This window comes from Nerophis lumbriciformis, linkage group LG37 (assembly GCF_033978685.3).
Source record: "Nerophis lumbriciformis linkage group LG37, RoL_Nlum_v2.1, whole genome shotgun sequence".
Lineage (NCBI taxonomy): Eukaryota > Metazoa > Chordata > Actinopteri > Syngnathiformes > Syngnathidae > Nerophis > Nerophis lumbriciformis.
This window is the reverse complement of record NC_084584.2, coordinates 7,655,567-7,680,593: the sequence shown is the minus strand read 5'-3', so window position 1 is coordinate 7,680,593 and position 25,027 is coordinate 7,655,567. Positions and strand designations below refer to the sequence as shown.

General features: G+C 42.5%; 2 protein-coding genes across 5 annotated transcripts in view; one reads left to right on the top strand and one right to left on the bottom strand.

Moving 5' to 3' along the window:
* Positions 1–25,027, top strand: part of cdc73 (cell division cycle 73, Paf1/RNA polymerase II complex component, homolog (S. cerevisiae)) — a 52,570-nt gene that overhangs the window by 18,866 nt on the left and 8,677 nt on the right. Inside the window, exons 7-10 of one of the 2 annotated variants that reach the window (XM_061931455.2) lie at positions 4,465–4,678; positions 9,462–9,557; positions 9,877–9,955; positions 12,812–12,876. In XM_061931455.2, coding sequence (XP_061787439.1) covers positions 4,465–4,678; positions 9,462–9,557; positions 9,877–9,955; positions 12,812–12,876 — 454 coding nt within the window. Of the gene's footprint in view, positions 1–4,464; positions 4,679–9,461; positions 9,561–9,876; positions 9,956–12,811; positions 12,877–25,027 lie in introns of both variants that reach the window. The other variant, XM_061931454.2, reaches the window with a different exon arrangement.
* The window catches only part of LOC133577533 (beta-1,3-galactosyltransferase 2-like), an 18,365-nt gene continuing 10,055 nt past the window's right edge, over positions 16,718–25,027 (bottom strand). The window contains exons 1-4 of one of the 3 annotated variants that reach the window (XM_061931458.2): positions 20,620–20,697; positions 18,879–19,098; positions 18,616–18,797; positions 16,718–18,123 (exon numbers count right to left, since the gene is read on the bottom strand). In XM_061931458.2, the coding sequence (XP_061787442.2) occupies positions 16,914–18,041 (1,128 nt within the window). In that variant the 5' untranslated portion in view covers positions 18,042–18,123; positions 18,616–18,797; positions 18,879–19,098; positions 20,620–20,697 and the 3' untranslated portion in view covers positions 16,718–16,913. Of the gene's footprint in view, positions 18,124–18,615; positions 18,798–18,878; positions 19,099–20,619; positions 20,698–25,027 lie in introns of those variants that run through there. The other 2 variants (XM_061931457.2, XM_061931459.2) reach the window with 2 other exon arrangements.

Sequence of the window (25,027 nt, the reverse complement as noted above, 5' to 3'; positions counted from 1 at the left end):
GAAGTTATTTTAAGCACCAAAGATGAGTCATTCATTGATAAATATGTATTTATACTGTAACTATGCATGACTCACTCATTGATGAATATGTATTTAGACTGTAACTATGCATGACTCACTCATTGATGAATATGTATTTAGACTGTAACTATGCATGACTCACTCATTGATGAATATGTATTTATACTGTAACTGTGCTGCTCACTCAGCTGTTGCATGACTATTAAATGTCCATTTAAAAGAAAGGAAAAGGCAAAGTGCCAAAAACAAATGATCATTTTGTAATGTTTAAAAGCAGCACACTGCTATATTGACTATTGATTAGTTTTAGCACTCTAATAGAGTCAATGTATATAGAATTGTATCCTTGTTAGCTAGCTATTAGGTCAGGGATGTCAAACATGTGGCCTGCGGGTGGGATCAGGCCCACAAACAGGTTGAATGCAGCCCGCGAGACGAGTTTCAGGTTTGGGATTTTTCCATCCATCGTACCCGCCAACAACTACGGTTTTTGGTAATCCAGTGATTAAAACTAGGGTTTTCCATTAGAAATGATGAAGTTAAAAATGGAAGCTTGGCCCCAGACCCCCGGCTTATTTTCACTCTTTTCCATGAAGTTGAAATCGCATGCCTGCAGTTTGCAAAGTGTAAAAATGAGCTGCATTTTTAAATGAAAGAAACTGCAGTTCTCAGTGTGTCCACTGGATGTCGCAATAGTCATTCAAATTAATGTTTTTTTTAAGCAAGTATACTATGGAAGAGTACACTAAAGGAGGGATGTGACTCCTCTCCCTGGACTTCAAATACTGCAAGAGACCCTGCACATTGATCAATGATTGTCTTTTGTGATTTACTGGAATAGTGTCAGTCTTTGACCTTGTTATTGTTCACACATTGCACAGCTTGTATTTGCCGATCAATACACAGTGATGCCAAGAGTGCTCTTGAATAGTTTCTGCCTCAGTTTGTTGACTTAGTGGAAATGACAACTGAGATAGTTGATACATAGAAGAGTTGTTATTTCTGCTTTATCATAGATGGGCTGTGACTTAAAGTTGAGTTGCTTTGTAGATACCGTATTTTCCGCACTATAAGGCGCACCGGCTTATTAGCCGCACCTTCTATGAATTACATATTTCATAATTTTGTCCACCAATAAGCCGCCCCGGACTATAAGCCGCGCCTACGCTGCGCTAAAGTGAATGTCAAAAAAACGCTGCGCTAAAGTGAATGTCAAAAAAACAGTCAGATAGTTCAGTCAAACTTTAATAATATATTGAAAACCAGCGTTCTAACAACTCTGTCCCAAAATGTACGCAAATGTGCAATCACAAACATAGTAAAATTCAAAATGGTGTAGAGCAATAAATAGCAACATAATGTTGCTCGAACGTTAATGTCACAACACACAAAATAAACATAGCGCTCACCTTCTGAAGTTATTCTTCATTCGTAAATCCTTCGAATTCTTCGTCTTCGGTGTCCGAATTGAAAAGTTGCGCAAGCGTGGGATCCAAAAATGGCCGGCTCCGCCTCGTCGAAGTCATCGGATTCAGTGTCGCTGTTGTTGTGCAGCAGTTCTGTGAATCCTGCCTTCCGGAAAGCTCGGACCACAGTTGTGACCGAAACTATCTGCCCAGGCATTTACGATCCACTGGCAGATGTTGGCGTATGTCGACCGGCGCTATCTGCCCGTCTTAGTGAAGGTGTGTTCGCCTTCGGAGCTGTGTGAAAAAAGCCACCCGGCCTCTTCGCGTAAACTTCCCTTAACCACTCGCTCATCTTTTCTTCATCCATCCATCCCTTCGAGTTAGCTTTTATGATGACGCCGGCTGGAAAGGTCTCTTTTGGCAAGGTCTTCCTTTTGAATATCACCCTGGGTGGAAGTTAGCATGGCAAGCTAGAACCACAGTGAAGGATGACTTCTCATTCCCTGTGGTGCGAATATTCACCGTACGTGCTCCCGTTCCACAGTGCGGTTCACAGGAATATCAGCTGTGAAATACGGTAGTAATCCGTGTGCGGATGGAGAGATTGCGTCTTTTTATGAACCGGATCGCTTAGTAGGAGCCATTTTGTGGTCTTTACAGATGTAAACAGGAAATGAAACGTACGGTGATATCCGCGCGTTTTTTCTTCTTCTTCCGGGGGCGGGTGAAGCGCTTCCTGTTCTATGGGGGCGGGTGCTTTCCTTGGCGGTTGCTTGCGTAGAAGAAGAAGCGCTTCCTGTTCTACCGGGAAAAAAGATGGCGGCTGTTTACCGAAGTTGCGAGACCGAAACTTTATGAAAATGAATCGTAATAAAGCGCACCGGGTTATAAGGCGCACTGTCAGCTTTTGAGAAAAATTGTGGTTTTTAGGTGCGCCTTATAGTGCGGAAAATACGGTACACTGAGATGAAGTCTAAGTTCATTGTGTTCTTTCTGGTGTTTCTGAAACCGCACCAGTTTTTTCCTCACAATTGTCAACCACCTTGAAGTGTTTTGTCTGGAAGATTGTTTGTGATGTGTATATTTTAAACACGCCAGGTTGAAGCCAAGAAAATGCACTGTGCGGCGCAGAGAAGAGCAAACGGCCGTAACAACCGGCGTGGCGGTATTGTCTCAAATATGTACCTAGTAGCTGTAATACCTGTACATCGTCCAGCCCTACTACCCATCCATCCATCTTCTTCCGCTTATCCGAGGTCGGGTCGCGGGGGCAGCAGCCTAAGCAGGGAAGCCCAGACTTCCCTCTCCCCAGCCACTTCGTCCAGCTCCTCCCGGGGGATCCCGAGGCGTTCCCAGGCCAGCCGGGAGACATAGTCTTCCCAACGTGTCCTGGGTCTTCCTCGTGGCCTCCTACCAGTCGGACGTGCCCTAAACACCTCCCTAGGGAGGCGCTCGGGTGGCATCCTGACCAGATGCCCGAACCACCTCATCTGGCTCCTCTCGATGTGGAGGAGCAGCGGCTTTACTTTGAGCTCCCCCCGGATGACAGAGCTTCTCACCCTATCTCTAAGGGAGAGCCCCGCCACCCGGCGGAGGAAACTCATTTCGGCCGCTTGTACCCGTGATCTTGTCCTTTCGGTCATAACCCAAAGCTCATGACCATAGGTGAGGATGGGAACGTAGATCGACCGGTAAATTGAGAGCTTTGCCTTCCGGCTCAGCTCCTTCTTCACCACAACGGATCGATACAGCGTCCGCATTACTGAAGACGCCGCAGCGATCCGCCTGTCGATCTCACGATCCACTCTTCCCTCACTCGTGAACAAGACTCCGAGGTACTTGAACTCCTCCACTTGGGGCAAGATCTCCTCCCCAACCCGGAGATGGCACTCCACCCTTTTCCGGGCGAGAACCATGGACTCGGACTTGGAGGTGCTGATTCTCATCCCAGTCGCTTCACACTCAGCTGCGAACCGATCCAGTGAGAGCTGAAGATCCTGGCCAGATGAAGCCATCAGGACCACATCATCTGCAAAAAGCAGAGACCTAATCCTGCAGCCATCAAACCGGATCCCCTCAACGCCTTGACTGTGCCTAGAAATTCTGTCCATAAAAGATATGAACAGAATGGGTGACAAAGGGCAGCCTTGGCGGAGTCCAACCCTCACCGGAAACGTGTCCGACTTACTGCCGGCAATGCGAACCAAGCTCTGACACTGATCATACTGGCCCTACTACAGATTCATCGAAAACATAATTGATAGATTAATCGATTCAAGAAAACGAGAAATAGGTGCAGTCCGAGTCTCCCTAGTCTGGAGCCCCAAAAATAATGATGAATAATTGTAATTAAAATCCTTATTCCTCTCCTGTGGCTGGGAGGTGATGTAAAGGTGTGTTCCATTTGTACTGGGAAGTGGGAATTAAAGTGTTGCTACTCGGCAATTTCCACTGGAATGCTCCTCGACCCATAAGTTGGCTTCAAAGATGGCTGCTCTGAATGTTAACAATAAGCTTCTATAATATCCGTTATTAGCACTTCTGATTAGTTTGTGGTGGTACTGTCGTGTAAACACCGTATTTTTGTCATGGCCAGCAATAGCATGGGTTTCCTCTTCATCCAGAAAGAGTGCATCTTCTCCAATATATTCAGACAAGGCGAGCCCAAGAATAGCTTTGGCCATCTTAAGTTCCGACCTCGTATCTGGAACACTTACAACTCGGCTGTGACGTCATTTTGTGCTCGGACTTCTGAGGTAAATGGAACGCGCCATTATTCTATGTGACGGTCTGAGTAAACCCTTGGTTTGAACGTATGAAAACAATGAAGAATTTTGTGCAGATTCCAAGTCATGAGTGAGAAGCCCTTGTTTGAGAGAGTGGTTAAGACTAAGACCGAAATCTGAACAGCATGTTTTTCGCCGTAGACTGACTTAAAAATGAGGTAATGTTCTGCTTGATGGTTGGGCAGACACTCCAGGGACCCAAATAGGTTCTATCAGCAATGCCAACTGTCTGCTTCCTGCTCCTGCAGATCTCTGTCTGAGGCCATGTCCGTGGAGAAGATCGCTGCCATCAAAGCCAAGATTATGGCCAAGAAACGCTCCACCATCAAAACCGACTTGGATGATGACATAACTGTGAAACAGAGAAGCTTTGTGGATGCTGAAGTGGACGTGACCAGAGACATTGTCAGCAGGGAGAGAGTATGGAGGACCAGGACAACCATTCTCCAGAGCACTGGAAAGGTTAGTCCAGTTAGTCTTCTTACCTGATTGTACCTGTATTCTGGAGACCCATAAGTCCTGAAAATGGTGGTGATATTTCTAAAACAATCTTACTTTCCTTCATACTTCTTCTAAACGAGCCGTTTGGAATTGTCCTGTGACATATAACTGCACGTCACTGGTAGAAATACATATTTCTGTAGTCCTCATCATTGTTGTTAATTGACACATGCTTAAAAATATCTCAATCTGAATTTAAATTAGAGCCACTCCATTTCATTCAGCTATTTTTTGATGATGGTATACTCTGCAATAAACATTTAAAATGCTCAAGGGGAATAAACAGTCACACGGTTGCAAGCCAGCAATAATAATAATAATAATAATACTACAGACTGACACTTCCATTATTTACACATATTGTCTTGTGAAGTGTGGCCATGCACTCATAATGACTATTGATGCATGTTATAGCATATTGCATTGTAAGAATGACAATATGCTGTTTAATAGCTGGGCTTTTGTGCAAGCGCCTCTACTCAAGGTGTTTCAACTCAAATAGAAATATCCCAGATTGCTAGGGTTCAAGAGGTATTTGAAATAAATCATGACGGCAAGCTTAATGACATAACTAGACTAACTGTAAAGTAAAAATCCCTCAGTACTGTAGTTATACCCTAATATGCCTGTAGATGGCAGTGTTGTGCTACTTTACACTTTGTAGCAATTGTGCTCATCAATCAACTTTTACCAGACAGACCCAGATACAGAAAAATACATGTTGTACATAACAGATAATGTAGGTTAATCAATATATACTTTAATCTTCTGACACACTTGATACATTTATATATATATTTAAATGTTTCTTATAATTACTCTTTATTGATAATGTTATTATTCTGCCTACGGAAACCTTTTAAGGGCTTCAGCACTCTCAAGACATCACCAAGTCAGCAATTTCAAGACAAAACAAAGTCAATCTATTTATGCAGACGTTGGGTGATGGCGCATGTCTACAACACAGTCCTTCACTTGAAAGGCCCCACAGGAAACTAGGACTTGACCATTCATACTTGCTAAAGTGTCATTCAGATTTTTTTCAGAGTTGAAGGAGAAGTCATTGCTGCTTCATTGTGACTCCCTGTTACCCCCTGTGGGGTGGTGGGAGTACTGCACACATAATTAACCCTAGTCATACTTGCCAACCCTCCCGGATTTTCCGGGAGACTCCCGAAATTCAGCGCCTCTCCCGAAAACCTCCCGGGACAAATTTTCTCCCGAAAATCTCCCGAAATTCAGGCGGAGCTGGAGGCCACGCCCCCTCCAGCTCCATGCGGACCTGAGTGACGTGTTGACAGCCTGTTCACTTGTCCGCTTTCCCACAATATAAACAGCTAATGATCGAGGGCGAGTTCTTGGTTTCTTATGTGGGTTTATTGTTAGGCAGTTTCATTAACGTCCTCCCAGCGCGGTAACAACATACAACAACAGCAGTCAAGTTTTCGTCTACCGTAAAGCAGTTGGTCTGCCGTAAACAGCAATGTTGTGACACTTTTAAACAGGACAATACTGCCGTCTATTGTACATGCATATGTGGCCCACCCATAATGTGTCACATTTTTGTGTTGATTGATTTATTTTATTTTGTGGTTTGAATTCGTTTTTGGAGCTGTCATTACACATTTATCAGTATTCACATTGGTCAGTAGGGCGTTTCTTCCCAATTGAATGCTATCACCTGCAGACCGGAAGTGTCTTGTCATTCTGATGAGCGCGACCAGTCTGTGAACAATTGAAACGTCCTGTGTGCTTTTTCCTCCTGTATAACAGGTTAGTTTTGGTGAATCAACTCAGTGAATAATATCCATGTGATCTTTATAAGTTTAAGTACACATTCTGATGGTGGAGCCTAACTCTAAAGTGTTTGTGAGTTGTAGTTTGTATTTGTGAATGAATCCAGTGCACAGCTGCAGTAATCAATACAAAAAGGCGACGTGAGTGCGCAATGTTTATATAGGAACTTCTGATCCTAATTCAGACTCCCAAATTAGAGCTCCCGTTTTCTTATTGATTTTATAATGTATATTTGTATAATGTGTGTGTTCTGAAATAGTGACAGAGAATAGAACAAGGATGGACAATTCAACCCTTAACTCAACAATGAGTAGATGAGTGTTATGTGTGTGTATATGTGTAAAAAAATGAACACTGAAATTCAAGTATTTCTTTTATTTATTTATATATATACATATATGTATATGTAATAATATATATATATATATATATATATATATATATATATATAGCTAGAATTCACTGAAAGTCTAGTATTTCTTATATATATATATATATATATATATATATATATATATATATATCTTAACCAGGCCCCCAACCACGCCCCCCGGCCCACCCCCGACTACGCCCCCCACCTCCCGAAATCGGAGGTCTCAAGGTTGGCAAGTATGACCCTAGTTGAAGTGCTTTCATCCAGCCTGTTTGGGTTATGTTCAGTGAATAGCTTGTCATATTCTTTACACCAGTGTTTTTCAACCTTTTTCGAGCCGAGGCACATTTTGTGCGTTGACAAAAATTCGGAGGCACACCACCGGCAGAAATAATTAAAAAACGAAACTCAGTTGACAGTAAAAATTTGTTGTCGCAATTGTTGGATATGACTTTAAAGCAAAGTAGGTGTACTGTCACCACCTGTCACATCACACCCTGACTTATTTGGACTTTTTTGCTGTTTCCGTGTGTAGTGTTTTACTTCTTGTCTTGCGCTCCTATTTTGGTGGTTTTTTCTCTTTTTTTGGTATTTTCCTGTAGCAGTTTCATGTCTTCCTTTGAGCGATATTTCTACTTTGTTTTAGCAATCAAGAATATTTAAGTTGTTGCTATCCTTCTTTGTGGGGACATTGTTGATTGTCATGTCATGTCCGGATGTACATAATCTTTGCTCCACAGTAAGTCTTTGCTGTCGTCCAGCATTCTGTTTTTGTTTACTTTGTAGCCAGTTCAGTTTTACTTTCGTTCTGCATAGCCTTCCCTAAGCTTCAATGCTTTTTCTTAGAGGCACTCACCTTTTGTTTTTGGTTAAAGCAATTTTACCTGCACACTGCCTCCCGCTGTTTCCAACATCTACAAAGCAATTAGCTACCGGCTGCCACCTACTGATATGGAAGAGTATTACACGGTTACTCTGCCGAGCTCTAGACAGCACCGACACTCAACAACAACACATTATTTACAGACTATAATTACTGCTTTGCAAAAAATATTTTTAACCCAAATAGGTGAAATGACATCATCTCCCACGGCACACCAGACTGTATCTCACGGCACCCATTTTTAGGGGTATTTGGGCCAGCCTAATTTTTGTGTGTGTGTAATCAAAACTTTGATGTAGACTTTGTCTTTAGAATGGTGGGCTGGACTTTGGACATCCCTGGTTGACATGATGCAGGGTTTTTATTGAGCTGCTGACCAAATCATAAGGAACATTTAAAAATTAAAGCTGCAAGCAGCGTTGGTCGGGCCCGCGTATTTGGCAGGTGCTAGTCCTAAGTGTCCCAATACTTTTGTCCAGTTTTAGTCCTAAATGTCCCAATACTTTTGTCAAGTTGTAGTCCTAAGTGTCCCAATACTTTTGGCCAGTGTAAGTGTCCCAATACTTTTGTCCAGTTTTAGTCCTAAGTGTCCCAATACATTTGTCTAGTGGTAGTCCGAAGTGTACCAATACTTTTGTCTACTTTTAGTCCGAATTGTCCCAATACTTTTGTCTAGTGTACCTACCTTGTCTGCATTGTGTGGGCACGCTGGTGCTGCCTGCTTTTAAGCAGCCATCTTGAAAAAACAGCAGCATCAGCGCAGAGGTTCTTTGAAGGGTCATAAAATAAAAACCGGAGCAGGTATCAAAACTCTTTCGCCAACTTTTAATCAGAAAGGTTCAATCTCTCTCCTGTGTTAGTTTGAAGCCGAAACAACAAACGCGCTCAGAGGAGATAATGTTTGAAGAAAGGTGACCGGTTTTTACAAAAATATTGTTTTGAAGGGGGAATAGCAAACTTCCTGTTGATTTTTGCTGGGGGTTGTCAATTTATGAAATGTAGGTCTAAGTTAGACCTACATAGAGGTTTTTGTTTCATGTCTCTCCGACCTTTCCAGTGGGAGTTACAGGCAGTTTTGTCATTTTTTTCTTCCGAGGAGCAGTTTTTTCTGTGTTTAGAGCGCAATTTTGAGATTTGGGGTTAGGTTTTTTTTTATAAGATCGCAATTTTTGACAGTCCTGATGTGTGCGTTCAATTTGGTGAGTTTTGAAGCATGTTAAGCGGGTCAAATTACAGCTCAAAGAGGCAAAAGTTACTGTTTTTAGTACTTTTTTGTCTTGAAGGGGGAATTGGCAACTTCCTGTTGATTTTAGCCCGAAAATGTACTATTATGAAATGTAGGTCTAAGTCAGACCTACATAGAGGTTTTTGTTTCATGTCTCTCCGACCTTCCTAGTGGGAGTTACAGGCAGTCTAGTTTTTTTTTTCCTAGGGGGCGCTAGAGCGCAATTTTGAGTTTTGTGGTTCGGTTTTTTTAAAAAAAGGCAATTTTCGCAGGTCCTGATGTGTGGGTCAAATATGGTGAGTTTTGAAGCATGTTAAGTGGGTCAAATTACAGTTTAATGTGGCGGCGGAAGAATAAAGAATAATAAAACCTTACAAATTCAATAGATCCTTATGTCCCATTGCATAACCTTATACAATGGGCCATGCGGGCCCTAATAATGAACACTTTTCCCCATGCCTTGCAGAACTTCTCCAAAAACATCTTTGCCATTCTTCAGTCGGTAAAAGCCAGGGAGGAAGGCCGTGCCCCGGAGCAAAGACCAGCACAGAATGCTTCTCAGGTGGTAAGACCATTCTCTGCTTGACACAAAATGTGGCATATTTCAAGTCAATAAAAGTAGTTTTGGATCACCCTTGTAAAGACTGTTTGAATGATTTCTAAATATTAATGTCACTGGCTGTGACAAATGTAGTTGGTGACAAAGCAGACCAGCCAAATAGTGATAGATGATGGTAATCAGAGTGTGTTCCTTTAAGCAATGATTGTGTCATAGATGATGGTAATCAGAGTGTGTTCCTTTAAGCAATGATTGTGTCGTGTAAATAGTGATGGTAATCAGAGTGTGTTCCTTTAAGCAATGATTGTGTCATGTGTTGCAGGACCCATCCCTAAGAAACAAACAGCCTGTGCCAGCTGCCTACAACAGATACGGTCAGGAGAGATTTAAAGGAAAAGAGGGTGAGTTGTTCGACTTATATTGTGGCGCTAATCCGTTAAGAGATTTAAAAGCAAACAATATTTTTAAATGAATTGTAAAATAAAGTGGGAGCCAGTGAAGGGATGCTAAAATGTGCTCATGTTTTTTTAGTGGTAGTTAAAACGTTTTGGACTAACTCCAATGGAGCGATTGAGGCCTGCGTCATTCCAACGTAGACCAAATGATGAAAAAAATGCATGGATTACCCGCTCAAAGTTGTTAAAAGATAAAACTGATTGAATTTTTGCTAAAAGTCTTAGATGATGATAACTAGATCGTACAACGGAGTTAATCTGCGGTTCCAATTTAAAATCATCGTCCAACTTAAAAGCAAGACTTGGGACTGTGGCTTTGACATAAGACATCAGGTCACTGGGGGGAGCATTCTGTCAAACTTTTCAGTCAAATCAAATGATTTCCATCTCGTTCTCATTTAAGTTTAGAGACTTTTATGTCCTCAAGACTATTTAAAAGTAACATCAGGACATCAGCATAAAGACGATACGATATATTTTTGTAAATGCGTTGAATGGGCAGGATGTAGACTGAAAACAGGATCGGTCCTCGGATTGAACCCTGAGGGACACCCACAGGACAAGGGAGCGTAGGCCAAAGCCCAATCATCTATTTGGATTTGAAAAGTTCTGTTTGTCAGATAGTCAATCAATCAATCATCAATCAATGTTTATTTATATAGCCCTAAATCACAAGTGTCTCAAAGGGCTGCACAAGCCACAACGACATCCTCGGTACAAAGCCCACATAAGGGCAAGGAAAAACTCACCCCAGTGGGACGTCGATGTGAATGACTATAAGAAACCTTGGAGAGGACCAAATGCAATGGATGTCGAGTGGGTCTGACATAATATTGTGAGAGTCCAGTCCATAGTGGATCCAACATAATAGTGAGAGTCCAGTCCATAGTGGATCCAACATAATAGTAAGAGTCCAGTCCATAGTGGATCTAACATAATAGTAAGAGTCCAGTCCATAGTGGATCTAACATAATAGTGAGAGTCCAGTCCATAGTGGATCCAACATAATAGTAAGAGTCCAGTCCATAGTGGATCTAACATAATAGTAAGAGTCCAGTCCATAGTGGATCTAACATAATAGTAAGAGTCCAGTCCATAGTGGATCTAACATAATAGTGTGAGAGTCCAGTCCATAGTGGATCTAACATAATAGTAAGAGTCCAGTCCATAGTGGATCTAACATAATAGTGTGAGAGTCCAGTCCATAGTGGATCTAACATAATAGTGTGAGAGTCCAGTCCATAGTGGATCTAACATAATAGTGTGAGAGTCCAGTCCATAGTGGATCTAACATAATAGTAAGAGTCCAGTCCATAGTGGATCTAACATAATAGTGTGAGAGTCCAGTCCATAGTGGATCTAGCATAATAGTAAGAGTCCAGTCCATAGTGGATCTAACATAATAGTGTGAGAGTCCAGTCCATAGTGGATCTAACATAATAGTGTGAGAGTCCAGTCCATAGTGGATCTAACATAATAGTGTGAGAGTCCAGTCCATAGTGGATCTAACATAATAGTGAGTCCAGTCCATAGTGGATCTAACATAATAGTGTGAGAGTCCAGTCCATAGTGGATCTAACATAATAGTGAGAGTCCAGTCCATAGTGGATCAAACATAATAGTGTGAGAGTCCAGTCCATAGTGGATCTAACATAATAGTAAGAGTCCAGTCCATAGTGGATCTAACATAGTAGTGTGAGAGTCCAGTCCATTGTGGATCTAACATAATAGTAAGAGTCCAGTCCATAGTGGATCTAACATAATAGTAAGAGTCCAGTCCATAGTGGATCTAACATAATAGTGTGAGAGTCCAGTCCATAGTGGATCTAACATAATAGTGAGAGTCCAGTCCATAGTGGATCCAACATAATAATAAGAGTCCAGTCCATAGTGGATCTAACATAATAGTGTGAGAGTCCAGTCCATAGTGGATCTAACATAATAGTGAGAGTCCAGTCCATAGTGGATCTAACATAATAGTAAGAGTCCAGTCCATAGTGGATCTAACATAATAGTGTGAGAGTCCAGTCCATAGTGGATCTAACATAATAGTAAGAGTCCAGTCCATAGTGGATCTAACATAATAGTAAGAGTCCAGTCCATAGTGGATCTAACATAATAGTAAGAGTCCAGTCCATAGTGGATCTAACATAATAGTGAGAGTCCAGTCCATAGTGGATCCAACATAATAGTAAGAGTCCAGTCCATAGTGGATCTAACATAATAGTAAGAGTCCAGTCCATAGTGGATCTAACATAATAGTAAGAGTCCAGTCCATAGTGGATCTAACATAATAGTAAGAGTCCAGTCCATAGTGGATCTAACATAATAGTGAGAGTCCAGTCCATAGTGGATCCAACATAATAGTAAGAGTCCAGTCCATAGTGGATCTAACATAATAGTAAGAGTCCAGTCCATAGTGGATCTAACATAATAGTGTGAGAGTCCAGTCCATAGTGGGGCCAGCAGGAAACCATCCCGAGCGGAGACGGGTCAGCAGCGCAGAGATGTTCCCAGCCGATGCACAGGCGAGCGGTCAACCCCGGGTCCTGACTCTGGACAGCCAGCACTTCATCCATGGCCACCTTTGTATGCAGTGTTATTTCATTTTAAATTTCAAAAGATTTTTGTGGCTCCCATTGTTTTCTTTAATTTGTGAAACTGGTCAAATTGGCTCTTTGAGTGGTAAAGGTTGCCGACCCCTGTCCTAAAGTGACATGCCTGGCTGTGCCTAAAAGTCCTGTTGTAGACCACCTAAAGTGAGTCAGCACCAACTCCATGTCTCTGGTTTTTGTCTTTCAGAAACGGAGGGTTTCAAGATTGACACCATGGGGACGTACCACGGCATGACTCTAAAGTCTGTGACGGTAAGAACAAGTATTTGAAGGTCCACAACATATCTTCAGTTAAGGAGTTGTACACTGTATAGAGCAGGGGTGCTCATTACGTCGATCGCGAGCTACCGGTCGATCTCGGAGGGTGTGTCAGTCGATCACACCCTCCCAATTAAAAAAATAGTCCTAAAAATGAGCGATCATAAATCTTCACTATGACGTCACTTTCGTCACTTGATTGACATTCACGGCACCCGAGGGTCTTCTGAGATGACGCTGGCTGCTGCCAGCTCATTAAAATTACCGACTGGAAGGCGAGAAACACTTTATTTCAACAGACTCTGGCGCCGTACCTGTCGTCAAAACTCCAAAGACCGACTGCACAGTTGCACAGTTGCGCTAACAAAATAGGAGTCTCAGAAAGATGGCGTGCACAAGCTAGCAAGCTACGGAGTTTGCCGACAATGTATTTCTTGTAAAGTGTATACAAAGGAGTACGGAAGCTGGACAAATAAGATGCCAAAAACCAACCACTTTCATGTGGTATTGGACAGAAAGGAGGACTTTTTTCTCCTCCATTCGAAAATGCGGACGTTTTTAGCACCACTGTCTGATTCCAATCAATGCAAGTCATCAGAATCAGGTAATACACCAACTTATATTCTTGTCTTCATGAAAGAAAGGAATCTATATGTGTCAAACATGCCTGTATTATCTTTAAACACCTTAACTTGTTAACAATATTAACTATATGTGTTAAACATGCTTGTATTATCTTTAAACACCTTTAACTTATTAACAATATTAACTATATGTTAAACATGCTTGCATTATCTTTAAACACCTTTAACTTATTAACTATATGTGTTAAACATGCTTGTATTATCATTAAACACCTTTAACTTGTTAACAATATTAACTATGTGTTAAACATGCTTGTGTTATCTTTAAACACCTTTAACTTATTAATAATATTAACTATATGTATTAAACATGCTTGTATTATCATTAAACACCTTTAACTTGTTACCAATATTAACTATATGTATTAAACATGCTTGCATTATCTTTAAACACCTTTAACTTGTTAACAATATTAACTATATGTATTAAACATGCTTGTATTATCATTAAACACCTTTAACTTGATAACAATATTAACTATATGTGTTAAACATGCTTGTATTATCTTTAAACACCTTTAACTTATTAACAATATTAACTATATGTTAAACATGCTTGCATTATCTTTAAACACCTTTAACTTATTAACTATATGTGTTAAACATGCTTGTATTATCATTAAACACCTTTAACTTGTTAACAATATTAACTATGTGTGTTAAACATGCTTGTATTATCTTTAAACACCTTTAACTTGTTAACAATATTAACTATATGTATTAAACATACTTGTATTATCATTAAACACCTTTAACTTGTTACCAATATTAACTATATGTATTAAACATGCTTGCATTATCTTTAAACACCTTTAACTTGTTAACAATATTAACTATATGTATTAAACATGCTTGTATTATCATTAAACACCTTTAACTTGATAACAATATTAACTATATGTGTTAAACATGCTTGTATTATCTTTAAACACCTTTAACTTATTAACAATATTAACTATATGTTAAACATGCTTGCATTATCTTTAAACACCTTTAACTTATTAACTATATGTGTTAAACATGCTTGTATTATCATTAAACACCTTTAACTTGTTAACAATATTAACTATGTGTTAAACATGCTTGTATTATCTTTAAACACCTTTAACTTATTAATAATATTAACTATATGTATTAAACATGCTTGTATTATCATTAAACACCTTTAACTTGTTACCAATATTAACTATATGTATTAAACATGCTTGCATTATCTTTAAACACCTTTAACTTGTTAACAATATTAACTATATGTATTAAACATACTTGTATTATCATTAAACACCTTTAATTTATTAACAAAAACATATATTTCATAAATAAGTAAATATAAATGATATATATGAATGAGGTAGATCCCCACGACTTGATCAATTGAAAAGTAGCTCGCCTGCAGAAAAAGTGTGAGCACCCCTGGTATAGAGTGTGGATGTTTGAGTCCCAGGTTTAATCTGAATGTATGATTTCATTTACTGACATTATAAGTTTTGACTATTATCATTTTGCATGTACAGGTACATGTCAATACCGCACAAACTGCATTAGATGTCATAAGTGAGCAGTAATACATAGACTCCAATCTCATTCATTAAAATCCTCTTTATTCATACTTTATTGAGCGAAAATGACACATCATGTCATTCATGTGTAAACCATTCATTCAAAATAATTCACTGCGTAGTAAAAAGTCCCAAATGAGTGTTATTTTGGTACGCCTTATAATAAGCACACACATGGTGTTTAAAAGATGGCCAATGCAAAGACTAAACGCTCTCGCAGCCTGTTTGGAAACAAATGTATGAAACTTTCCAGACCTAACAGAAATGAGATAAGGGAAAAACCATCTGTTTTTCAAGGATTATTTTCAATTGAGAGGTGGAGCTTGGCAAAGGCTTACACTCTTAGAGCTTTTCAGTCAATTGTGTTATTATTGTGACTGGTGTACTTGACAGGAGTTGTCCCTCACCTGACCACTTCACATTGCCACAAACCCTCTGGCTGACTTGGGTAGATAGGTGTGGAACACCCTGAATGGGTCTTCAGCTAAACGCAGCACACGCGACATTCACACTTTATAGTCTCCCATGAAGCCATAACCCTAACCCTAACTACCGTATTTTCCGCACCGTAAGGCGCCCTGGGTTAAAAGCCGCGCCTTCAATGAACGGCATATTTCAAAACTTTGTCCACCTATAAGCCGCCCGGTGTTGTAAGCCGCATCTAACTGCGCTAAAGGAATGTCAAAAAAACAGTCAGATAGGTCAGTCAAACTTTAATAATATATTAAAAACCAGCGTTCTAACAACTCTGTTCACTCCCAAAATGTACGCAAATGTGCAATCACAAACATACGTATATCAACATGGACAGAGCTGCGTGAAAAAAGCCACCCGGCCTCTTCGCGTAAACTTAAACTTACCTTAACCACTCGCTCATCTTTTCTTCATCCATCCCTTCGAGTTAGCTTTTATGATGACGCCGGCTGGAAAGGTCTCTTTTGGCAAGGTCTTCCTTTTGAATATCACCATGGGTGGAAGTTTCTGGCCATTAGCATGGCAAGCTAGAACCACAGTGAAGGATGACTTCTCATTCCCTGTGGTGCGAATATTCACCGTACGTGCTCCCGTTGTATCCACAGTGCGGTTCACAGGAATATCAGTTGCTGTGAAATAGTAATCCGTGTGCGGATGGAGAGATTGCGTCTTTTCATGAACCGGATCCCTGACGCTTAGTAGGAGCCATTTTGTGGTCTTTACAGATGTAAACACACAAAGGAAATGAAACGTACGGTATATCCGCGCGCTTTTTCTTCTTCTACGCGGGCGGGTGGTTGCTTACAGTAGAAGAAGAAGCGCTTCCTGTTCTATGGGGGCGGGTGCTTACCTTGGCGGTTGCTTGCGTAGAAGAAGAAGCGCTTCCTGTTCTACCGGGAAAAAAGATGGCGGCTGTTTACCGAAGTTGCGAGATCGAAACTTTATGAAAATGAATCGTAATATTAATCCATATATAAAGCGCACTGGGTTAAAAGCCGCACTGTCAGCTTTTGAGTAAATTTGTGGTTTTTAGGTGCGGCTAATAGTGCGGAAAATACGGTACCTGTATGTGAAAGCAGAATAATCCAAATAAGAATATAACAAATTGCCCTCTATTCATTCTCTGGCTAAATTAAATACGAAAGCAACCACTCAGCGTTTTATTCTTTCTTTATTGCCCATTTATTACTGTTTTTCTTCAACCTTGCCTGGACCTGAGTCCAAATGTGGTAGCGTACATGTGCAAATGTGTACAGCTATGCCAAATAAAGCTCCTTGAATTGAATCCTTATTTTAATGTTGGACGTGGGTAACCACTTTGTTGACAGTCCAAGGGGTGTGGAGACTGACTGCATCACAAGTTCCTTTGACATATGTTCTTGTGTCTCTGGTGGCTGCTCCAGTACTGCAGTAATTCCTTTGGTGTAATTTGGTGTGAGGTGATGAGATTGCTGTACATGCAGCGTGTGAACGGCACGTGGTAGTGGTTGAATAGCAATATGGACGTCTTGGTGGGCTTCACCCTGAGCTGACTTAGACACAATCCCACGTGGACATCCTCCAGGTGTACTATGTGTGTGTTCAAAGATATTCTGAGAATCTTGTCAGCCAAGTCTGCTGACAGCACATAACCAGTCCCAGAGCAGAAGGTGGGATACTCTGCTTTTCCATATTCCTCTTCAGACATGTACCACCTGCTCTTTTTATCACGATGAGCTAACTCATGTTCTATGATTCTGCCTGTGTAATAGTTTGTCTTGGGCTTCAGGTCTGGTTTGAGCAGCTTGTGGATCAGGTACTCGGTGTTGATGAACATGTCACTGTCGGTCTTCATGACATAGCCCGCGTGTGGACAGTACCTTGCCACCCAGTGCAGACCCATCAGGGTCTTCAGGGTCATATTGTTGTAGGATTCTACAAAGTCCTGCTGAATGATATCATGATGCTTGTCACTCTCTTCTTGGAGCATCCTTTGCTGAGAACTTCCCACCTCTCCCTCCAGCTTTCCCAGCAGAAATAGGCGGATAACTCCCACGCCTGGCACCAAGCTCTGGTTTGCCCAGGTCTGCCGTATGGCACTCCTGGCTTCCACCTCTGAAGCCACTGTGGTTATTATAAAGACCAGGAATGGTGTTGCTTCTCCACCTTGACATTTTGCCGGTTCATTGATGATGTAAGGGAACAGACCATGGATTAAAGTGGCATTAAAGTCTCTCTGGGTAGTCTTGACTGGCTCAGGTTTCTCCAAACCTGTTTCAGCTATAATGGTGTTGTTTTTCTTCCCGGGAGAGTTTGTAGCTTCTTCTACGGATGATATGTTGGCATGGAGTCCTTCATCTTGGCATGTCCCTGGACTGCCTCTCAAGCTGAACTGTGCTGTGAGACTTGGATGCCACATGCGGGCTACAAGAAAGATCAGCAGAGCGAGGAGAAAGGCACATTTTGCAATGTTGGAAAAGCATTGCCGTCTTTTCAATTTCATGGTTGGAGCAGCTCTTATTCACTGTGTTTAGTTTCTGGCTGGGGGTCTATTGTTATTGAAGAGTTGCTTCTCCAGTTGCCACCTAGGAAACAAAGGAGAGCACAGAATATCAAATGTTTTAACCTCAGGAAATGATTGCTGTACATTACAGGATTACTTGCATGTGTCTCAAGTTCTTGCAATTATGTGACTGCTTATTCTCGTATATGCTCAGAATATCCCATTCAGTATTGCAACACACCATGCATAACCTTCGTCTGTCCCACCAGGTATTTATAATACATTAGCAGAGTCGTCTTATTGTCTGATCTACAAACCCTAAAAGCAGTGAAGTTGTCACCTTGTGTAAATGGTAAATAAAAAGAGAATAAAACTGTTGTGTATCACTAAGGGGAGGTGACGGCTCAGACACCAGGGGGCAGTGTACAATTATTTATTATATATATATATATATATATATATATAATAATAACAAACAATACTAATTATACGAACTAAGGAAATGGAGTGTGAACTGTATCCAAAAGGGAATGGTGTAAGACTATGTGTAGAATTTAACTGAAGTGAGTGTTACCAAAGTGTTGAAGGAGATACGAGGAAGTCCAGGGGGGGGCAGGCAGATGATCCGGGGCGAGAGAGAGGCGTCAGAATCCAGGGGCTAGTGAGAGGTCGAGGAATGAAGGAGGCAGTCAAAGTCCAGAGGGAAATCCAGGGAAAAGTGAGATGCACAGCTCACTTTCCAGGCGACGGAGGGTACTGCGGGGACACGGGAGAAGACGAGGGACAAATCAAGGCACGGAGAGAAAACACGAATTGAGCATAAAGCTTGTTGCTTACGGTACACCATGAGAAAACTAAGTTCCCGCGCCGATCTTTGGGTCCACTGGTCCTTTATTGAGCTTGCCCTCATCAGACCCAGGTGTGTAGGTTGTCTGATTGTCTGAATGCAGCTGGTGGCTGCGCGCAGCGCGTCCCTGGATGTGCGCACCTGTGGGCGTGTCTCGAGGTGCGCACAGGCGGAGCCTCCAAGTGTTCCCGCAGAGGAGGGAGAAGCAGACTGCGCGTGCGCCGTAACAAAAACAAATCCTTTTCAACTTATATTCAATTGAATAGACTGCAAAGACAAGATATTTCATGTTCACACTGGAAAACTTTTATTTTTTTGCACATATTCGCTCATTTGGAATTTGATGCCTGCAACATGTTTAAAAAAAAAGCTGGGACAAGTGGCAAAAAAGAGTGAGAGAGTTGAGGAATGCTCATCAAAGACTTATTTGGAACATCCCACAGGTGAACAGGCTAATTGGGAACAGGTGGGTGCCATGATTGAGTATAAAAGCAGCTTCCATGAAATGCTCACTCATTCACAAACAAGGACGGGGCGAGGGTCACCACTTTGTCAACAAATGCCTGAGCAAATTGTTTAAGAACAACATTTCTCAACAAGGAATTCACCATCTACGCTCCGTAAAATCATCAAAAAGTTCAGAGAATGTGGAGAAATCACTGCACGTAAGCCATGATATTACGCACCTTGGATCCCTCAGGCATCAAAAAGCCACATCGGTGTGTAAAGGATATCACCACATGGGCTCAGGAACACTTCAGAAACCCACTGTCAGTAACTACAGTCGGCCGCTACATCTGTAAGTGCAAGTTAAAACTCTACTATGCAAAGCCACAGCCATTTATCAACAACACCCAGAAACGCTGGCGGCTTTGCTGGGCCCGAGATCATCTAAGATGGACTGATACAAAGTGGAAAAGTGTTCTGTGGTCTGACGAGTCCATATTACAAATTGTTTTTGGAAACTGTGGACGTCGTGTCCTCCGGACCAAAGAGGAAAAGATCCATCCGGACTGTTCTAGGGTGAAAGTGTAAAAGGCAGCATGTGTGATGGTATGGGGGTGTATTAGTGGCCAAGACATGGGTAACTTACACATCTGTGAAGGCACCATTAATGCTGAAAGGTACATACAGCTTTTGGCGCAATCCAAGCAACGTTATCATGGACGCCCCTTCTTATTTCAGCAAGACAATGCCAAGCCAGGTGTTACATCAACGTGGCTTCATAGTAAAAGAGTGCGGGTACTAGACTGGCCTGCCTGTAGTCCAGACATTGAAAATGTGTGAAGGCTAAAATATGAGAAGGGAGACTGTACATCAAGCAAGAATGGGGAAGAATTCCACTTCAAAAATGTGTCTCCTCAGTGCCCAAACCTTTACTGAGTGTTGTTAAAAGGAAAGGCCATGTAACACACTGGTAAAATGCCTTTTTTGCAATGTGTTGCTGCCATTACATTCTAACTTCATGATTATTTGCAAAAATAACAGTTTCTCAGTGTGAACATGAAATATCTTGTCTTTGCAGTCTATTCAATTGAATATAAGTTGAAAAGGATTTGTTGTATTCTCTTTTTATTTACCATTTACACAACCTGACAACTTCATTTGAATTTAAATATCATTTTTCTATGGTATATACAGTATTTTTAAAACGGGTATAATAGCAAGCATGCATGTAACCTTAACATTATTTACTGATAGTAAACTTTATAAATACAAAAATAGCTTTACTTCATGGCCGAGCCTTCATGTCACTGTTGAGGAGTAGACCGCTTCAGATGCTCGGTGGTCGCAGCACTTGGCCTGTAACTGATGAAGCAGAAGTAAAGAAGAGTCTCCGTTTCAGAATCTGAATCAAAATAGTTTTATTGCCATTGTTTGGGAACGGGTTCACAAACTAGGAATTGTTCTTGGTGCAATGGTGCAACATAAAAGACAGATTTGGTAATAGCGAGAGCTGTAACTGAGCTATCGGATCTTGTTATAGACTTAGAAGGAATTCAAGGAGCTACTGTTAGGAGTTATTGTTCATGTGCCTGATGGCCGAGGGGAAAAAACTGTTCAGGTGGCGGGAGGTGTGGGTCTGGATGGACCGTAGTCTCCTGCCTGAGGGGAGAGGGGAGAATAGTGTGTGTCCAGGGTGAGAAGAGTCAGCTGTGATCCGACCCACACGCCTCCTGGTCCTGGAGGAGAACAAGTCTTGGAGGGATGGGAGCTTGCAGCCAATCCCCTTCTCAGCAGCACGTACCATGCGCTGCAGGCAATGCTTATCCTGGACTGTGGCGCCGGGGAACCACACGGTGATGGAGGAGGAGGTCAGGATAGACTCGATGATGGCTGAGTAAAACTGCACCAGCATCTCGGTCGGCACCTTAAGTTTCCTCAGCTGCTGCAGGAAGTACATCCTCTGCTGGGCCTTCTTGATGAGGGAGCTGATGGTCGGCTCTCACTTGAGGTCCTGGGTGATGGTGGTGCCCAAAAAACGGAAGGAGTCCACAATGGAAACGGGGGTGGGAGAGTCAATCAGGGTGAGGGGGGATGGTGGGGCTGTGACTTTCCTGAAGTCCATGATCATCTCCACTGTTTTCTGGGCGTTCAGCTCCAGGTTGTTGTGGCTGCACCAGGACGCCAGCCGGTCCACCTCTCTCCTGTAGGCGGCCTCATCGCCATCCGAGATGAGCCCAATGAGGGTAGTGTCATCCGCAAACTTGAGCAGTTTTACGGACTGTTGACTGGAGGTGCAGCAGTTTGTGTACAGGGAGAGGAGCCAGGGGGAGAGTACACAGCCCTGAGGAGTAGCAGTGTTCGTGGTTCGACTGTCCGAGACAATCTTCCCCAGCCGCACGTGCTGTCTTCGGTCTGTCAGGAAGTCATTGATCCAACTGCAGAGGGAGTCGGGCACGCTGAGCTGGTAGAGCTTGTCTCGTAGCAGTCCAGGGAGGATGGTGTTGAAGGCAGAGCTGAAGTCCACAAACAGGATCCTAGCGTAGGTTCCTGGGGAGTCCAGATGCTCCAGGATGAAATGGAGGGCCAGGTTCACTGCGTCATCCACAGACCTGTTGGCTCTGTAGGCGAACTGCAGTGGGTCCAGGAGGGGGGCGGTGATGTCCTTGAGGTGGGACAGGACCAAGCGCTCAAAGGACTTCATGACCACAGACGTCAGTGCAATCGGCCTGTAGTCATTAAGTCCTGTGATCCGTGCTTTCTTGGGGACAGGGACAATGGTGGAGGTCTTAAAGCAGGACGGCACGCGGCATAGCTCCAGAAAGGTGTTAAAAATGTCAGTGAAGACAGGAGCCAGCTGGTCCACACTGTGTCTAAGAGTGGAGGGGTAGACACCATCCGGCCCGGGGGCCTTCCGCGTATTGAGCTTCAAGAACTGCCTGCGTACATCCTCCTCTTGGATGGAGAGGGCCTTTACAGTCCTATGATGTTCTTGGAGTCCTGTGATGTCCTTTGAATCCTTTAACTCCTTTAATGAAGTGCTGGCGTTGGTGGGGAGGGTGATGGTGGGGGGAGCAGAGCTTTGATGAGCTGGAGGCCGTACATGACGACAGTAATGTGTGTTGAGGCCCTGAGCGAGAGTCCGGTCATTCAGGGCCTGGGGGGTTTTGGGCTTATAGTTCGTAAGGGTCCTTAGCCCTCTCCAAACGGCCGCAGAGTTATTGGAGCGGAACTGTTCCTGTGGACGGTTAGAGTACACAGATTTAGCTTTCTCCACTTCCCTGTTGAAGTGGTACTTCGCTTCTCTGTAGGTACTCCGGTCCCCGCTTCTCCACGCAGCCTCCTTGGGTGTGAACCAGGGCTTGTCGTTGTTATAACAAGCCCTGGTGCGCGTTGGAATGATGTGCGCCTCATTGAACTGAATGTATGAGGTCACAGTGTCCGTATATTCGTCCAGATTGTTCGTGGCCGCTCCAATTGCATCCCAGTCTGTAGTCTCCCAACATGCACGCAGCTCTTCCACAGACTCGGCGGTGAAACACTTAATGGTCCTCATAACAGCTGATGCAGAGTTCACCTATTAATGAAAGGCTTGATTTAAGACTTGGTGCCTGAAGTCCAAAACCATAAACACTCGGGAACTGGTTTGACTTGTTGCAATGTGTTTGGACACTTGCCCGCCATAATCCTTATTGTCACTGTTCATATTGTCATTGTACTCCTGTAATACTATGCCATAGTCAATTTTCCCTTTTAACCCTTAGACTACCTTGGGGACTTAAGTCTTTTTGCTCATTTCTGGCCATCATTTTGGTTTTAGAATAATTTTTAGTTACTGGTATTCATTTTACAATTCCCGTTCAAAACGTGGGACATTGAGGTATTATGTGGCAGAACGATAGCCCCAAATAGTCGGTTAACCTTTCAACCATTCCTAAAAGACTCTTTCTGGGGACAGATGCTTCTTTGTGCCATTAGTTTACAACTGAATGGAATGCCAATGTGGGTGATTCCCACTATTTTGGACTGGTAGTAGTGGATCCACAGTGATGGTTCTGCCACACAATACCTCAATGCTAACGAGGGAAAATTACACTTCAACGACTGTCATTGTATTTTGACTATAGGATTGCTGTTTTACATCTCAACAGTTGTTTTTCTCACTACCATAGGGCGAAACCATCCTTGCCCAGGCACACCCTCCTGGTGTTGGAATATAAATATGTGGGGTTTTGGCACCAGCTACTAGACTAGATGTGACCAATGGAAGTCTAAGACTAGTTGTGACCAATGGAAGTCTAAGACTAGATGTCACCAATGGAAGTCTAAGACTAGATGTGACCAATGAAAGTCTTAAGACTAGTTGTGACCAATGGAAGTCTAAGAGCAGGTGTGACCAATGGAAGTTAAGAGCAGGTGTGACCAATGGAAGTCTAAGACCAGATGTGACCAATCCAAGTCTTAAGACTAGTTGTGACCAATCCAAGTCTTAAGACTAGTTGTGACCAATGGAAGTCTAAGACCAGATGTGACCCTTGGAAGTCTTAAGACTAGTTGTGACCAATCGAAGTCTAAGACTAGTTGTGGCCAATCGAAGTCTAAGACTAGTTGTGGCCAATCGAAGTCTAAGACTAGTTGTGGCCAATCGAAGTCTAAAACTAGTTGTGACCAATCGAAGTCTAAGACTAGTTGTGACCAATGGAAGTCTAAGACTAGATGTGACCGATCGAAGTCTAAGACTAGTTGTGAACGATCGAAGTCTAAGACTAGTTGTGAACGATCGAAGTCTAAGACTAGTTGTGAACGATCGAAGTCTAAGACTAGTTGTGACCGATCGAAGTCTAAGAGCAGGTGTGACCAATGGAAGTCTAAGACTAGATGTGACCAATGGAAGTCTAAGACTAGATGTGACCGATCGAAGTCTAAGACTAGTTGTGAACGATCGAAGTCTAAGACTAGTTGTGAACGATCGAAGTCTAAGACTAGTTGTGAACGATCGAAGTCTAAGACTAGTTGTGACCGATCGAAGTCTAAGAGCAGGTGTGACCAATGGAAGTCTAAGAGCAGGTGTGACCAATGGAAGTCTAAGAGCAAGTGTGGCCAATGGAAGTTAAGAGCAGGTGTGACCAATGGGAGTTAAGAGCAGGTGTGACCAATGGAAGTCTAAGACTAGTTGTGACCAATGGAAGTCTAAGACTAGATGTGACCAATGGAAGTCTAAGACTAGATGTGACCGATCGAAGTCTAACAGCAGGTGTGACCAATGGAAGTCTAAGTCTAAGACTAGATGTGACCGATCGAAGTCTTAACAGCAGGTGTGACCAATGGAAGTCTAAGAGCAGGTGTGGCCAATGGAAGTTAAGAGCAGGTGTGACCAATGGAAGTTAAGAGCAGGTGTGACCAATGGAAGTCTAAGACTTGGTGTGACCAATCTAAGTCTATGATCATGAAGTGATGAAGTCTACGAGATGAGAGACAAAAGGTCTTCTAAGACCAACACACAGTCCAGTTGTGATGATAGAATGTCCTGAGACTCCAATGACCTGATGAATGTGCTTAGACTCCAACGACCTGATGAACGTCTTGAGAGTCCAATGACCTGATGAAAGTGCATGGACTCCAATGACCTGATGAACGTCTTGAGAGTCCTATGACCTGATGAATGACAAGATCCTTAGACACACAAGTCATTGAG